General features: G+C 43.8%; 1 protein-coding gene across 2 annotated transcripts; it reads left to right on the top strand.

Annotated features, from left to right (window-relative positions):
• Nucleotides 1-1,403: 1,403 nt before the first annotated feature.
• On the top strand, nt 1,404-17,351 carry ASB4 (ankyrin repeat and SOCS box containing 4). Of its 2 annotated transcripts, XM_057432604.1 has the most exons (5): nt 1,404-1,617; nt 5,177-5,476; nt 8,238-8,728; nt 10,379-10,492; nt 12,131-12,457. In XM_057432604.1, the coding sequence occupies exons 1-5, from the start codon at nt 1,404-1,406 to the stop codon at nt 12,317-12,319; spliced, it is 1,308 nt and encodes a 435-aa protein (XP_057288587.1). In that variant the 3' UTR covers nt 12,320-12,457. The 2 variants fall into 2 exon arrangements, 1 of the variants encoding a protein (XP_057288587.1); XR_008975277.1 differs by lacking the exons at nt 1,404-1,617; nt 5,177-5,476; nt 8,238-8,728; nt 12,131-12,457 and adding an exon at nt 17,046-17,351 and having other exon boundaries at nt 10,374-10,492.
• The last annotated feature ends 835 nt before the right edge of the window (nt 17,352-18,186 follow it).

Here is an 18,186-nt window from a genome sequence, read left to right as displayed (position 1 = left end):
GGGGGCAGTTACCCGGAAGGGTTAGATCACTGCTCGGGTCAGACTGGGTATTGGTCGGTGGGTGGTGAGCAGTTGTATTCTCTTCCCTTGTTATTTCCCTTATCATTATTACTATTGGTAGTAGTGATAGTGGTTTGTGTTAAACCTTAGTTACTGGACTGTTCTTATCTCAACCTGTGGGAGTTACATTCTTTTGATTCTCCTCCCCATCCCTCCAGGAGCCAGAGGAGAAAGAAAGGGAGGGGGAGTGAGCAAGCAGCTGCATGGTTCTGAGATGCCGGCTGGGCTTAAATCATGACATTGGGTGATTAAAATGAAGAGTTGATAGTCTCCTTCTAACTACTGTCTCATCCAGCAGCTCAGGTGGGTGCAGGCATGAACCACTTGTACATGACACATGGCAGAAGCTCATGCTAGCCATGGGTGGATTTGCATCTTCATAGACTACTGTCAACGCAGGACAGGACTGGTGAAGACAGCAAGGAAAGGGAGGGAGGGGGAAGTGTTCTGTGGGTGATGCAGTTGTGAGGGAGAAGATCTCAGTGTAGATGAAGGGTGGGCAGAGGAAGGAGAAGACCCTATGGACCCATGCAGCCTCCTGTGCTTGCACCTAAGTTAATTCATATGTAAGCCCCCTGTGGTGTGTGAGATCCTCCACCCCAACATGGCTGTACAGCTCTGCACCCCCCTCATCCCAGCACTTCTCCTTCCTAGGAGCACTTCTTGCAACCCCTGAGCAAACTAAGGAAATCCTGCTGCTCAGGGTATTAAGGCGACAAGGCTAGATCAACATGATGCTCCCTTGGGGCTTTGCAGATCAGGGTACCTGTGAGACCTATGGGGGGCTCCTGTGGAGCCCTACCTGTTGGCTGGAGGAATGAAACCCAGGCTAGCATGTGGAATGCTGTCCTGGGGAGGGGTGGGGTACCTCCCATAGGAAATGTGCCTGGAGGATTTTTAGTTTCTTTTTTCTGAAATGCACTACTTAAAAGGCACCTGCAGGCAGAGCATCACATTCCATTGCAGTCAATAAATCAGCAATGGTAACTATGAAAGGCAATGTGAGTGCTTCTCCAGGGGAGAAAAATCACCCAAGGCTAATGCCTTTTAATGTAAGTGTATGGCAGGAGCAGAGGGTAACCATGTGGTTAATGAAGCTTAATGTGTATAAAGCCCATGGAAATAACTCTTATTGTGGTGTTATTGCTAGTGTGTCTGTCCTCGCTTTCATAAAAAGAGTGTGGTGATATGTAAGAGTGGCATTTTGCTCCTCATATAAATAGAACAAGCAGATCAGCATGACTGAGTGATAAAATTACCTTCAGGTCTTTGGGAACTTCAGCATGCAACTGTGCTATAGGGACCTCAGTGTATCCCTCTTCACAGCACAAATACGTTTGGAAATGGATCTGGAGGAGACCTACAAGGAGGAAGAGAATATGGAGAGGAGAATTACTCGAGCTGCAGCTGCAAAGTTGGTGAAAAAGGCTTTTCTCGAAGCCCTGAAGTGCAATGACTTTGAAACACTGGAAGAGCTCTTGAGCCAAAAGAAAATAGACGTGGACACAGTGTTTGAAGTGGAAGATGAAAACCTGATTCTGGCATCCTACAAACAAGGTAAATGAGGCAGCATTCAGCAGCCAGGAAGTAGGTGGGTTTGAGTGATTTTTAAGAAACTGGCCTTTTCTCTCTCCTGAAGCTGCAGAGTAAGCTGATTCACAGGCAGTAATGTCTCAGTAGGTTCATAAAGCTGCAGTCACTGCAGCAGGGGAGCTTATCAGCTGTACCCACCAGACGTGGTGGAGGGCAGGCCAGAGAGCAGCCTGAGCCTCTGTGACACTCGGGCAGCTGCTGCAGCTCCAGGGGAGTCCAGAAAGAGGAGTCTTTTGCTGTTTCTTCACAGAGAACTCAGTTGCAAAGCCCAGAATAGACCCATGCGGGCCAGGCATGCTATATTCATTTCTTCCATGTAGCCGGTCACATACACAGATGATTTAGAAATATAAAAATTCAGTGTCTTCCATTTTCAATTTACAGTAGTAGTACAGTGAGTTCTCCCTAGCTCAGGAGAGGGAAAGAAACCCTGTGGACCTTGGATATTGCTGGATGGGAGGAGATTTATTTTTCAACGTGACAGAAAATGAGGATGTACTAATTTATCAAAACAGAAAAATCATCTGGAAAAACACAACCAGGAAAGACATCTGTTTGGGAGTGTAGAAACCCCAGACCAGTTCTCAGCCAGACACTGGTTGAGTTTCCAAAAACTTAAAGCAATAAACCAAGTTTGCTCTCTGCTAAAATCAACATACTTCATGATGTACTTGCTAGCATAGTAGAATACAGTAATGATCAACCTCTGCCAGAAGTTAATCATATGTGAAGATAAATACCCCCAGAGCCAGCAGCACAGCAAACGCACTTCCTTGTCTGTGGCATAAAGAAAGGACAGCATCCCACCTCTTTTCCTTTTCTGTGTTTACCTCTAACTTAATGATGGCTCTTGTTCATTTGATTTCATTAGGATGAGGATGATGCAGTCACAATGTACTTCCCTTGGGGACTGTCTGAACTAAGCCATGCAGTGATGAATATAGCTTAAAAGACCTTTTCTTCTGTCCTCAGCAGGCTGAGATGTATTCTCATTGTGGTTTGAGACTACAGGATAAATGCATAGGTTTTAAATTGTAGATCGTTTGACTGTAATCATTAACTGTCTCTTTTGGAGAAGTGTCTCCTTTCTCCAAAAAGTAGAGTGGTAAATGCACCTTATGGCCTAAATCACAGCAGTATATTCACTTTGTCTGAAAGGCAGAAGGCACCATATCAAGTTTTTTTATTCTGAATCCTAGATAAGTTTGGATCATACTAGATAAGTGTGACATAAGAAGGGAATTTCCTTGAGGAGGAAATGGGGAGAAAAATTAAGCCCATCTTCTCACCTTTCAGACAGCCAGAGCTTTGCCGTAGCCCTTAAGCAATGACACGGATGAGAGATGCCATGGGTGACAGAGTGGCTTTGCTTCCTCTCTTCCGAAAAGTCTGGGAGCTCCCAGGGACGCTGAATGAGCCCTCCCTTGGAGCCCATGTCTGCTTCCTGTTCAGTGCCTGGTCCCTGTCCCTCTAGGCTCAGAGATGTCTGCACGTTTGGGCAGAGGACATAGGAGATGCTCACTCAGCATGTCAGATCACAGCTCACCTGCACCAGCAGAGGCAAAGGAAATAAATGGTGGTCTCTGGCAGGAATATTGTGGCTATATAAAGTGATAACTTGGCTTATGAGGACCACTTTCCTCGTGTTATGGCTAGCATCTGGCCTTGAGTGTGGGGCCCAGCTCTCTGAGGGATAAACCAGCAATGGTCCACAGCTTGCCAGTAACAAGGGGGACTACTATATGTGAATTCAGATAGAGAGGTGGTTCAAGAAACTTGTTCTGCTATGTGCATAGATTCTGGGATGTAGCCCACCTATTTTGTGCCCAGTTTGGGGGCATATGTCAAAAAGGTTGTCTTACTGGAGCTGCAGTGTAAGCTGCATAGTCAGCGGGTTGAGAGGGGGTTGAGTGGCTGCAGAGGAGGCTGTCACCCTTCTTGGGCACTTAGGTGCCCCAGGACTGCCTGCTGTTGCTTTTCAAAGCATGGGTTCCTTGGGGACTGAGTTTGGTAGTCCCCAAAATTTAGTCCTAGAGTGGATGCCATGGTCTGTAGACAGGTTCTCACCCCTGACATCTCACGCACTGCAGCAATAAATGCTTATATTGAACAGGAACAAGTCATTGCAGCCATGACAGAGCACGACGTACATCTGCTGTTATATCTGTAACCTTTCAGTGGAAATACAGCATTTTTCAGAGGCATACGAGAACTGCATTACTGGCATCTACTTCAAAATATACCTGCAATTTAACTAGGAGGGAAGAAAACCTTTAACCCAAGTTTCTCTCTGCCACCAGCACTTTCTTTTGACCTACCTTTTTCCTTCCTCTCCATCTTCTGTCCAATAAAACACACATGAACACTGTAAAAATTGTATGTATAAGATGTTAAGGTTGAAAAACTAAATGCAACTAGAGATTCAGAAATGAGGGTATGAATTAATGTGAATTCATTATACATCTTTAGTGGTTTTTCCTGTCTTTTAAACAGTAACAGTATTCAACCAGGCACATTTCCAAGGAGAAATAGATAAATCAAATGCAGAAAATTTTATAGGTACAATCTAGCTAAGATGCAGCTGCTGTAGCTAAAAAAAAAAATAATAAAAAAGAGAGAGAAAATAAGAACTTTCAGATTTGTCCTGCCCTTCTGCACATTATTATTGTGTTTTGTTTTTTTTTTTTAACAAATTAGTATAGTAATCAGTTCTGAGACTGTCTCTGTGCAGTCATTAAGCATATAGTCCTCTTTTGGGAACAAATATATGTGTTATTTGGTTTTACACCTGTTTATAAGTAAAAAGAAAAAGATAATTGTGACATTTTTGGAGAAAAATCCAAATATTTTGGAGCCAAATTTCACGCTACAGTGTCACTGCTTCTATTTGGCTCTTCGACCTAATTTAAATCAGCATCCAAATTCCTCACTTCATGCTCCTCAGGGGCAGTAGTTGGCAGGAGGTCTGTGATACAGCTGCAGCCACATTGCCAGGGTCATCTGTGTGCAATACATCACTGGAGGTCTGAATCCAGCTCCTGACATGCAAGATCCTGCTATCTGTCTCCCACTCAGAAACCCATGGGATGAGCTATATGTTGAGTCACTGGCCTAAGTACATGATGCCTTCTTATTCCAATGCCATCTTTGTTCAGCTTTTGGCATGCTGAAGATCCCATTTCCTGCATATTTTTTAGCTGGTGGCATTTCAAATCCTCTAAGCATCTTTTTTTAATCTTTTCAGTTTACACAGGTCACAAGAAAAACAAAAGTTGCCTTCAGAGTACCTCTAGATGGGAATTACTCCCCAAAAGACAGGCTATTTGGCACACATAGTTAAAATGCTTAATGAAAATGAAGTTTTGCTTGAGAGAACTTTGTGTGCACTATGCTGTAGCTGGTGAAATTACAGTAAGTTAAAGCAAAACTTCAACTCTTCCTTCCTCCTGAATTCTTCTCAGGAGGTGGATAGCCCAAAGTCAAGTCTGTGCCAAGGATGGTAACACATTTTTGCTTTGTACAGGGTACTGGCTGCCTAGCTACAAACTGAAAATATCTTGGGCAACTGGACTTCATCTAGCTGTCATGTATGGACATCTGGAGAGTCTTTTGGTCCTTCTCAATCACAAAGCTACAATCAACTGCCGGCCTAATGGAAAAGCTGCAATCCACATAGCATGTGAAATGGCAAACGTTGAGTGTCTCAAGATCCTTTGCAACCATGGAGCTAAGCTGAACTGCTTTTCAATGAGTGGACTGGCGCCCTTGCACTTCTGTACAACACGAATATCCATGCCTTGTGCCCAGCAGCTCGTTTTGAGAGGTAAGGTAAAGCTCTGGAGCATCTCTTGTGGCATGGCCAGAGATAGTGGGCATGATGTATGGTTTCTCTTAGGAGCCAATTTGTCAAAGGGCATATGTAGTTATCCCTTCCATGTACAGCTGACCCATGTCTTCATCTTAAACTCCTTTTCTCCATCTCTTTGATCAGAGGAAGTTTCTCACATTCTAATTCCTAACCCCATTTCTTCTTCCCTCTCCCTGGCCACTGGCCCTTAGTCCAGGATCAATTTCCCATTTCAGTGCCTCCAGCCCACTGCCTGGTCAGTCCCTCAACAGAAGAGCTCCTCTGAAACAGGGGGTTTCTATTTCTCTGTTTTATTCTCTTCTTCTTCATCTCAGTGAAAACTACTAAGATGTTTTCACATGAAAGTGTGCCCCTCTCCTCTTCTTTCTTGTTCAAATTTCCTTGATCTCAGTAAAATTATTCCAAACACTTGGGGTTTTTTTTTGAGACCTGGCCTGGAAAAACTGGATGCAGTTTTTCATACTGTCTTTTCATGTGTCAGTAACCAAAGTCCTCCATCTGTGCAGGGGTAACAGGGGGGGAAAAAAAAGGTAAATATAGGTAAGATTTTTGTTTTCCCAAAGTAAGGTACATTGCACTGCTGGTCATCCATAACAAATGAAACTATGAATACATGTAATTCCTTGATAAACACATTGGTGTCTCACACTATTTCTTTAATGCAAGGATGCTAACTCAGGACACAGTAAAAGACAGTCATAAAAGGTACAGCAAAGTCAGGCAGTTCAAGTCTTGAGTTATGAAAAGAGAGATTTCCCTCTTTATCACACTGTGCCATGGCAAATACAAATGGTTTTGTTTTGGGGTTTTTGCTACATATGTTGTTATTGAAGGCTTTTCCTGAGATGCAGAGCCCCAAAGTATGCTTTGTGGGCAAGGCAATCTGCAGTCCCAAATGAATAGCCACGCCACTTTTCTTCTGCTGGAAAGTTACATATTATTTTGTTTGATAGAAAGGAAAATAAATGCTGCCAGTTGTATCATGCCCAAAGCAAACAGTCCTGACAGCAGGAGTTGAGTTTTCTACCATGGAAAAGCTTAAAAGTCATATGTACTGTTACAAATTGTAGCATATGATGAATGCAAATGAAAGGATGTATTCTGTAGGCTTTCTCCACACACCCATCAACAACAGAATAATATTACTTTACAAGCCACCCTTCGTCCCAAAGCACTCAATAAACTTGAATTCCCATAAGAGCCACGTATGAAGACTTCAAACAAAATGGGACAGGTCTGGAGCACAATGTGGCAGGGTGCACATTCACATGGCAGCACCACCGAACAGCCAAAGCAGGGGCTTGTTCAATGTCCCTGCAACAGTCTCCAAGACACGTCACACCCTGCCGTGTCCACTCTGTGGTGTCACACTGGGTCAATTCAGGTAAATGCAGTTTAACCACTTCTGGTTTGGGCAACTCACCAGCCAAACAATACTGATGCCATGTTCGTTTACCATCTCCAGACTTAGATTGCCAATACTCTTGTGGACAATTAACACAATTTAACACTCAACATGGTTTAACATCATTAGTAATTCCATCCCAAATGTAATTTCTGACTCCTCCTTCCTCCCAGTCCTTAGTCTTAGTGTGAGTTTGGGTGTGCGAAGGCTTTCATCAGCCTGAAGAGAAGAGGGCTGGCCATACAGTGAGCATTTGATTTTGCATGAGTACGTTACTGATGGTTTGCCAGGGCCCCAGGTTGAAGGAGCCCTTGTTCACCGTGTCACCTTCAGCACCCTCCACCTCGGAAGAAGCCCCTCACCCCCCTCTAGCCTTCTGGCCCGCTGCTGCTGTATACTGCTAATGGTCCTGCTTTCCTTTGAGGAGTGGCATCTCGCCACCTTTACTTCTTTCCTAAAAAGCACTGTTCAGTGTTACAGGATTCCCCATCCCTGGCAGTGTTCAAGTTCAGGATGGAGGGGGCTTTGAGCAACCTGGTCTAGTAGAAGGTGTCCCTGCCTATGGCGGACGGGTTGGAACTGGATGACCTTTAAGGCCCCTTCCAACCCAAACCGTTCTGTGATTCTATGATAATTCCTGCAGTTATTTGTGTTCCTTAAGGCCAGCGGCGTGCAGCTGGCAGCGGCGGGCAGCCGGGAGCGACGGCTGCGGCCGTGTCCCGCCGCAGTGCTCAGCAGATGGTGCTGTTGGCTCAGCGGCGGGAGCCGCTCGGCGCAGGCACCGTGGTCCCACCAGTGCCCCCTCCGAGCCGCTGGGAAACAGCAGCCAGCCCGAAGATGGGATCTCGGCAACGGAGTTTTCTTTTACACCACCTACGGGTCTGCCATAAAATGTCCTTTCTTCCAGGTGTGCGGTTATCGAGGTGCTTCAGGAAATGTGCTCATGGTCTAGAGCAGGAGTAAAGGTCTCCTTTTTCCTTCAGCTCTTAATTCATAGGAAAAAAAACCACAACATTTTATGCAGAGATTTGGACCTTCATGCTCCAAAATAGACTGCTCTGATAAGGTCTTCTGCCAGCTCTGGACCAAGCTCTCGCATCTGAAGCTGGATCCAAGAACCTGAAGTTTCTAAGGTTTTTCTGGAGACATAAGAAATGCAGAATCCATGTCCCTAGCTATATGCATTTCCATGTGCGTCTTTCCTGCCAGTTGCCTGTCCTCACCTTCTCCTTGGATAGTAGGGCTCAAGCAGAGACATAGCTGAACCGGGATTTCATTGCCTTAATTTTTCCCATCATCTTTCTTTGGCAGGAGCAAATGTGAACATAAAAACAAACAACCAAGATGAGGAGACTCCTCTACACATTGTTGCACGTTTGGGTGTCCCAGAGCTTGTGGCCTTTTACATGGAACAAGGAGCACAAATTGATGCTCTTAATGCCTACATGGAGACTCCCCTGGCCTGTGCCGCCTATTGGGCCCTTCACTATAAGGATCAGATATACAGCCCGGATCATCACCTAATCTGTAGGATGCTTTTAGACTATAAAGCTGAAGTGAACACTCGTGATGAGGATTTCAAATCACCGCTCCACAAAGCTGCCTGGAACTGTGATCATGTCCTGCTGCATATGCTGCTGGAGGCAGGAGCAGAAGCAAACATCATGGATGTCAATGGCTGTGCACCCCTACAGTATATCATAAAAGTGACATCTGTGCGGCCAGCTGCCCAGCCTGACATCTGCTACCAGCTGCTACTGAACCATGGCGCAGCTAGGATATATCCTCTGCAATTCCACAAGGTTAAGGGTGGCTTTGAACAGTAGGGATATGGAGAGAGGTGATGTCTTCAACAGGAATGTGATGAGAGATCCAAACTTCAGGGTTTGGTGCTATCTGGTTTTGCTGGAGTCATGTAAACTTGGGGCCCAGAAAGGCCAAAACCTTGTGAGGCAACCTGTTGTAAGAGTGATGTCATTTAACTGAAGTGAAATTATAGTTGCCAATGCCAGAAACCAGACCCAGATCACATTTTTATTCTTAACCAAACTGACATTCCAAACTCTAAATGCTGGCTCAACCCTAATTTTTCAGAGCTGATTCACTTTCTCATTTCAGAAAACCTATATGTCTTTGTCAAACCCAGCTTCACACAGGCTTAACTTGGTTATATGAAATACGTATTTCGTGGCCTCCACCAAAGATTGGAGATCAGAATAGCTGATCCAGTTTGTCACTTCTGACCTTTAAAAATCTATTCAAATCTTTTCAATATTAAATGGATTTCAGCAAAGCTTTGGCTTATTCCTAGGAAATATCAGAAATTAAGGGGAAATGCTGGGCCTGGGCTCACAGTTGATGAAAAAGATGAAGAAAAATAAAAATAAACTCCAGGATCACTCCCAGAGCACTTCTAAACATCTGCAAAGCCCAAGGAATTGACAGAAGTAGCTGACAGTCTGATATCAGACAACTAAGCAAGCTTGCTATGGTCAGGACTTACTGTCTATTTTCCAGTGCCCTGAGGAACATTTTGTAGCTCCTCCGCTGCATATGTAGTTTTAACAATCTGGGTAACCAGAAACCTTTGAATAAAACACCAGACTTCTGGTTGTGCCCTCTTAAGTGCAGTATGAGCTGCCCTATCTGTAACAGAGCAATGCTTAGTCCCCTAGAGCTTGTTTGAGAACCAGGTCTGGGGTGTCCTCTTCCTGCCACCACCTTTCTCCTATTGCACGGAGTGGGTGTCCCCTCCAAACCACCATTTGCCCACCTGTAAAATATGCAGGATGGTATTTATCCCAGAGGGATGTTCTGCAGTTTTGCTTGTGAAAGCCTGGCGACCACGTCAGACAAAACTGTGCATCGTATGCTGCAAATGCAAACTGATATTCCCTGAGTGTGAGTGACAATACACTTGGTGTTTTTTCCCTACTGAGCTAAAGTTACTGGGCAGAGCAGTTGTTTCAGGGCCTCGTGTGGCTTGGAAGCCTTACTTCTGAGCTGTGTTATCTCCCAGTCTTCTTTTGAATTTTCCCGTAACAATGCATTTTTGATTCATATGATGGGATTTTTTCTGTTCCTGGGCTGCACGACCTGAAGCAAGGACTTTGTGTATGGCTTTGTCTGGTGTTGAGTCACTCAACTCAGCTTTGAGCAAGTTATCTCCAGATCTGGGTAATGAAGCACACTCTGCCAGCAAGCTATACTGCTCTGGAGACCTAAGTCAGTACTTCTGTATGGTGTTAAACTGGCGTTCACTGAGAGTTACCCTGGGGTTTCTTGCTGTACTTGCACTTAGTGTAGACAGGGCTTGTGTCTTTTGTATCTCCAACCTTATCTGCTTGTAATTCTTTGGCAGTGTCTGCCTCAGTATGCTACTGCACAGTGCAAGTATCCAGGCTAGCCCCTGCTCCTTGGTGGTACTCAGTCTCTATCCATCCTTCCTATAGGTGCTACAAGCCTGTCATTCCCACCCCAGAGCTGTGGAGGTTGTTGTCAATACCTATGAGCATATCAAATCAACATCAAAGTGGAAAGCAGCCATACCTGATGACGTCTTTGAGGTAAGCTCTTTAGGAGTTGCAACCAAGTAAAATCCAAGCTCGTTATTTGCATTCTCCATATCCCACCACAGGAAAGTGAGAATGCCTTTGAAAGAGAAGAGCACCTCAGAGGGTTCAGGACTGGCTCATTTAATGCCACTCACTTGACACAAGCATATCACTCACTCACAAAGGATGCGTTTTTGAGAAATTTTCATTGCACCGTTATTCTATGGGCACCCTCTGTCAGCAGTGGTGCAGGGGCTCAGCAGTCCCAGAGCTCAGCAAGTGCAAAGGTTCTGGCTGTCGTTGGTCTTTCTTCTGATCTGTATATTTATATTTTTTTTTTAAATCAGCAAATGCTGTAAAAGTGCCATGTTAACACAGGTATGACCATGTATCTTTAGGTTCTGTTGCATGGGTTGGGTTTCTGTAAGCAGGACTGGTTAGCTGCAAGTACAAGAGAGAATTTAAATGAAAAATAAGAGATCAAAGAGGAAAAGATGTTTGTTGTCAAAAGGCAAAACTGTGGGACAAACTTCACACTTTGACATAATTATCCCTTTAATTCATAAATCCTCATAGTCCCAATATTCCAGCTTAAACCTACTTTTTTATTCATACCAGGCTTTCTCGAGATTTTCAAATCAGTGCTGAAGTTACGTGAACCAGTATCTCCTATACATTTCCAGTGACGTTTAGGGAACTCCATCCATATTATAATGCAGACTTATGTCACCTGAGGAACTATGAGGCTTGCTTTTGGGGGTCAGATTTATAAAAAAATAAAAAAAAAAAAGAAAAGAAATCATTCTGGGGGAACACAAAATTGAAAGTTAAATGTCTTGTTTTCACCTTAATTATAACAACAGCAACAACAAGAATTTGTCTTCAAACAAAAAAATGAATCCGAAATATTGGAAAATGCCTATTTGGAAAAGTCCACAGTTGCTCTACTTCTTTGTTGAGATTTTCATTTTACTTGTCAAAGCTATTTGCTGAATTTGACAGGAAATAAAGAAAACTTTTTGTTGACACTAATCCATACTTTTTCATTCATAAAGTGTATCAGAAAATATGTGTGACCAGATCTGTCAAGTAGCAAGATTATAAAATAAGATCAAGTCACACATATTTACTGTTTGCTGCTTTTATTTCAACATCATTTGCAAGCATCTGCACTTTTCTCCTTGTGGGAATGCAATTTTACTTACTCTAAAAGGCTGCTGGGGCAATGAGTAACACCAAAGGTACTTTGCTGTTCACAGCCCCAGAGAACTCATCAGTAATGCTGGCATTACAGTGCCTCACTGCCTACGGTGAGGTTTAGAGGATTAACTCATCCACGGGCACTGACCCTGAGTGTTCAGGTCAGGACTAACACCACAGAGGAACCCCCACCTCCAACTATTGGATATAAGACATACCAAACCTAAAGATTTCATTGTGGTCTTTAACTTAGCACTAAATCTTCGAGGCAAGCATAAGAATTTTGTGCAGGCTTTTGACTAAACCAAGTCCACAGTGCTTGATGTACCTCCAAGCAGCAGGATGGTTGTGCTTTTTACCTTGTTCTGCCAAGGGCTGCATGTGGGCTGGGGAAAGGGAGGGAAGGAAAACAGCATTATTTCCCTAAAATAAGCTTGTGTTCTTTTACAGAGACACAAGGATTTCTATGATTCTCTGTTCACTGTGTGCAGCAATTCACCACGGTCACTGATGCATTTATGCAGATGTGCTATTCGGGCAATACTGTCAGAAAGGTGCCACAGAAGCGTTCCTTTGCTCGCCATCCCCCTGTCCATGAAGAAATATTTGCTGCTGGAACCAGAAGGAATCATCTACTGAGCTGCAGCAGAGTGGGCACTGGCATCTCCCTTCTTGGATCCATGTGCCTCTGTGGGGTGCTGGAGACCCAGGTATAAGCCTGACTTTTGACAGCCCTTCACTTTTGAGAGTTGCAGGCCAGCCTGAAGCTGGACTGGGGTTTACTGGCTCTCCTTGGAGATGCTCTTTCCCAGCACTGAGGAATTGCAGCTGCAGGATGGTGGTTGTGCTGGGGAAGGCCCCTGCTCTAAACAAAAACAGAGACACATACTTCCATGCTTTATTCATCCTGGCTTAAATGTTGCTGCTGCCTCCTTTGGTATTTATTCCACTGCCTGCTAGATAGCATTAGATTCAATCTGCACAACCTTTGATACTGTTTCACCATAATCAGAAAGAGTTATTGTCAAAACGTAGAGCATTTATTAGAGTAATGGAAATGCTTTCCCAGAAAGACATGGGCAAACTGCTTTGAATCGTGACCACAGACAGGATTTCAGTAATTTCCATATTTTCCTGTGGATTGACTCTCAACTCAATGTTAGTTCACTGTTCATTTCACCTGTCTGTATCTTATAAAGCTTTGTCATAATAACACCCTTTTTAATGGTAAGAATTTTTTCCATTATCAATCTTAGTATGTGAATAGGACTGAAATCTGCAGCACTGAAATTCCTGTATGTTGATATTCATGCTTGGGTAGCTTTTAGCAGATGCTCTCTGTTTCTGCTCTCACTGTGACTGATGATAAATTCATATCCTGGTGTCAAGAAACAGAGGTAGAATGGACTTGCTCCTGCAATCTTCACAGCATCCATATATCCCTCAGGATGGTGTTGGATTGGATTTGGGAAGAACACGGACCTTCTCTTCAGTGACTTTAAAAGGAACCTAGCCTGCTAACATGGACTATACACCTCATTTTTGGGTAGCTAAGTGCAGGTGAGAGGAATACCACCTTAATTGGAAGGTGTTAACAAGATGCAGATGTGATGGCAGTGCTGTGACAGACCTGCCTGTCCCCCTGATTTGCAGCCCTGGAGGCTTTTGGACCTGCCAGTGCTGGTTTCCCTGCTCAGCAGGAAAACATTACTCTCAACCAAGCTACTGTCTCCATTCCAGCAGGATGAAATACAGGGCAGTGGCAGTTCACACACCAGGTATCCCATATCAAAGACAAGTGTGTGATCTGACCTACAGATAAACCCCTTTCTTCTTCCCTTTTTTAGCCTGATACAATCATTCTGGGCTGTTCCACTTTTTTTAGAGCCTGACAATTCAGGGCTCTGTTAAAAGGGAGGTGAGCCATGGCCACCTTTGGGAGCCAGTAGCTCCTGACTTCTCATAGCATCTCTGGCTGTGAAGCTGTCAGTCCTCCTCATTATTATTATTATTATTATCTCTTTCCAAGAGAGCCCACAGCACTTTAGGCTCTTCCCAACTGGACAAGAGCAGCTAAGCTGCTCAGTATCTTTGTGTCTTACAAACTGGCAGTAACAGCACTTGAAGAAATATGCAGATTATTTAGTGTTATAAATCACTTCTCCTTCTTTTCATCTTTTATGAATCAAAGCGTGTGCACTGTGTTAGGAGAGGATCCAATGCATGGGTCTGTTTTTGTCTAGCCAGGCAGCAATGTAGATTGCTACTTAACAGTTTCCAGTTCTAATGAAGAATTTCAAAGACAACACAGACCACGAGAAAATGCTTTTTTGTATGAATGAAGTTTTAATATAGGTCCTTTTAGTTTACTAAACTGATGAAGGATTTCTATAGTGTTGCAAAGATATCTCTATCAGAGACACTACAGTAGTTTACCAGGCAGAACAATCAGGATCCGGGTCTGGTTTTCTACAGAAAAATCCACTTGAGGCAGTTCCAGGTCAACAGAATCCACTGAATTCTGCACTGAGGAAAAACAGAGAATTTAGAAGAACAAAAAAAGCTTAGGTTATCTAAACCCACTGCTTTCCTAGGTGATGTACCTATGTAAAGCACAAGGAAGATGAAGTTCAAACTGGTCAAGGCAAGAAAGTGTTGCTTTATGAACAATCTGACAATGGGGTGAGCTGGGTAGTCCAGAAGAGACAGATGGAGGTAGCTGATTTTATTTGGAACACATCCCCATGCTGGATGCTTCTGGAAGTGAAATTCTGCATCTGGAAGAAGGAGGTTTAAGGCAGAACAATAGCAGCATTTTCTGATCTGTCGTAGTCAGGACTCTCTTGCTGTGAGAGAAGAAAAAAGGCTGTCACCAGTGTTCCTAAATTCCCACTGATCCTCCCCCTCTGCAGTGAACACACTTAATTTTCATTCTGTGGGCACCCAGCCTCACTTCCAAGCTTTGTACCAAGCAGGTGCCAGATTATAGCCATTGTGGTATCTGACAGGGAGCACAGTGGGATCAAGCTGATTATAGTCATAGGAATTTGCAAGCTGTTAAAAACAGTGGAGAACATCCCTATCACAGAAAAAAGACCTGATTGATGCACTTTAATTGCTTTTGTTGTTAGAGTTAGAAAGACCAACAGCAAGCAAACCTTATTATTTTTACCTTTTAGCATTTCTTTCTCTTACTATACCCTATTCCCACACACTGGATGAAGTTGCTCACATAAGGCATGGTACCTAATAATAAACTCATCATTTATTGAATTTATGGAGTGCACAGTCTTATTCTGACTTAGTGCAGATGCCTTGAAATTTCATACTGTCATATAACTCCTGATTATGCTTTTATGTATTCAAAGCTGCAACAGAATGGGTAGCTGCAGGTGGAAATAATTAGAGAATGGGATGTCACCCCTACACTGCATGTTTGAACCTAGTCATGACCTAAAATGACAGGACATTGTTTTCAGGTTTGTTTGATGTCTTCTGTAAAACAAGCTGCTTTTTGCTGTTTGGATTTGTAGTAGAGATGTAGCCATATTTGAGACATTTCCACTGCATTTCATAGATGATTAGAATATTTAAAGTACAGATAGGTACAAGGAATTAACTAGCAATCAGATTATGGTTTTTTGTCCTTGTGCTTTTTAAGAGGTGTATATGAAGAGGTGTTCTTAAGCTACATGCATTCTTGACAAAAGAAGTTATCACATTGTCCTGGGTTCAACAGTGGCAGTCATTTTTCTCCTTCTTAGTAGCTGGTGCAGTGCTGAGGTTTTGACTTTCGGCCTGGGAACAATGCTGATAACACTGATGGTTTTAGTTGTTGCTCAGTAATGTTTACTCCGACCAAGGACTGAGTCTCATGCTCTGCCAGGGAGGAGGGGAAGCCGGCAGGAGGCAGAGACAGGACACCTGACCCAAACTAGCTAAAGATGTATTCCATACCACAGCACATCATGCCCACTATATAAACTGGGGGCAGTTTACCCAGAAGGTTAGATCACTGCATGGGTTGGGCTGGGTATTGGTCAGCGAGTAGTGAGCAGTTGTGTAGAATACAACCCTATCCTTCCAGGAGCTGGGGGAATGTCTCCTTCATAGGTTGACTACCTGAGGAGGGAAAAAAAAGATGTGTAATTGCTAAACACTTCCATTATATACCTCCCAAAGTACAGAGGTGATGACCACACTGGGAACGCAAGCCAGATCAGTTTCATGATCAATGAGTCTATTGTATTACAAGTCATTACCATAAAGTACAGCGAAACAAGAACCTTAGGCCAAGCCCCCCCAGCTGATAAACACTAAAACAACAAATACCGGCTGTAAGTAATGTACAACAGGCTGAAACTATGAGATCAAGAGCAACAACTTTGAGAGCCAATAAATCAGCATTGTGATGAGTGACTATTAATCCAAAACAATGAATGCTTATCACAGATACAATTAGACATACTCTGGTCAGATCTGCCATTACCTCAACCCTTTGTACCCCACATTGGGTGCCACAAAGAACTGTTGTGGTTTAAGCCCAGCTGGCAACCCAGAACCACGCAGCCGCTCGCTCATTCCCCCCCTTCCTCCCCCTGCTCCTGGAGGGATGCGGAGGAGAATCAAAAGAGTGTAACTCCCACGGGTTGAGATAAGAACAGTCCAGTAACTAAGGTATAACACAAGCCACTGCTGCTGCCACCAATAATAATAATGATAAGGGAAATAACAAGGGAAGAGAATACAACCACTCACCACGTGCCAAGGAATATCCAGCCCTACTCGAACAGTGATCTCGCCCTTCCAAGTAACTGCCCCCAGTTTATACAGTGGGCATGACGTGCTGTGGTATGGAATAACCTCTTTGGCTAGTTTGGGTCAGGTGTCCTGTCTCTGCCTCCTGCCGGCTTCCCCTCCTCCCTGGCAGAGCATGAGACTCAGATAGTCCTTGGTCGGAGTAAACATTACTGAGCAGTAACTAAAACCATCGGTGTTATCAGCATTGTTCCCAGGCCGAAAGTCAATACCACAGCACAGCACCAGCTACTAAGAAGGAGAAAAATGACTGCTACAGCCGAACCCAGGACACACATCTATGATGGTAGGGATACTCTGCATGTGTCTGTGGGCAAGTGCAGAGCCATAATTCAGCTGTTCATGGAAGTACAGTCATCTGCTTTATAAAGTGCTTTTGCAATAATTTTAAACTTAGCCCCTGATGTCTGATTGGATCCAGCTTGACTCAAAACTCCAGTAATTCATCCAGGGAGAATATGCAGGTGAAACTGAAATCTGACTGCATTCAGGACTGTATTTTCCTGCAAAACCTTTAAACTTCTATTCATATTTGGTCATCCTTTAGATACCAGGACAGTGAGCCTAAAGCAGCACGGTGGGTTCAGCTCTCCAAGACTTCAGCTTGTCCTGCCAGCCTAATGCCAAGAAGAGGAGCCAGAGACTGCAAAGCATCAACTCATTGGAACAGGAAACAGTAAATGTTGACCAGTTCCTGCTCAGCCTCCATCCAACATGTTTTAAAACCTTTACCATTAGTCCCTGAGACAAGCTAGTTTCCCAGTGCTGCTTGTGGCAGCAGGGGAAGGTTATATTCTCAGCTGCCTCCTACTTTGCGCAATAGTATCAAGACCATAAGGGTTGCACAAGACATGGAGATAAGTAGGTCTCTCCACAAAGATGGCTTTGAATAAGTATTGACAACTGTCCACGTACAGACTGGTCCTAATGTGTGATACATGTTTTTTTAATGTGCTAATTACTGCTACTTTACGTTCATATTCAATAGTCAATGTCACTCACCTCTATGCTGAAACCAAGCTCCCTGATGAGTGTCCATTGCTTGCCCAAATGGCAGCAATACTCAGCCAAGGGGATTCTGGTTCCACATCCCTTGCTTCTCTGATTGATATGCATTAAGATAAATTTACATTATAAAATCTGGCTTCAAAGCCCAGACCAAAATACAGGACCTTGGGACCACGTGGCACAGGCAGCCTGCCTTAGTCTTCCTGCCCTTAGCATCTGAAAAGCCAGCAGAGGAAACAAATGCTATTGCATGGCACTGTCCCTAGGGCTGCAGGGAGGATGATGAGGCTACATCATCTTGTAAGTTTTGGACCAAAACTCCAGACTACATGAAAGCAGAATGGTGTGGAAATGCCCATTTTGATTCTGGCAGCTAGACGTGTACACATTGGCACGTGTATGCATCACTGTGTGTGTGTGTGCATGTGTGAGACTTGCAAAGAGATCCCAGTCAAAATCTTTGATCTGGTTTCAGCTGGAGTTTTTCAACCCAAATCAGCCTATCAGAGCTGAAACTAAGAAATTCCCAGTAAGTGTTTTGGCATCGACAAACTTTTACTTATTCAAAACCACTTCCCATTATGAAAAAAAATTTCTTCTCTCCAAGGGACAAGATCGTACAGCCTATACACCAGTTTTGACAGAATCAAGTTAACTGCTGTGATCATGAATTTATATCA

This window comes from Pezoporus wallicus, unplaced genomic scaffold, assembly GCF_028554395.1.
Source record: "Pezoporus wallicus isolate ANWC-B61680 ecotype Strahan unplaced genomic scaffold, APGP_CSIRO_Pwel_v1 scaffold_2584, whole genome shotgun sequence".
Lineage (NCBI taxonomy): Eukaryota > Metazoa > Chordata > Aves > Psittaciformes > Psittacidae > Pezoporus > Pezoporus wallicus.
Note: the sequence above shows the minus strand (reverse complement) of the source record. Positions and strands in the feature narration are given on the sequence as shown.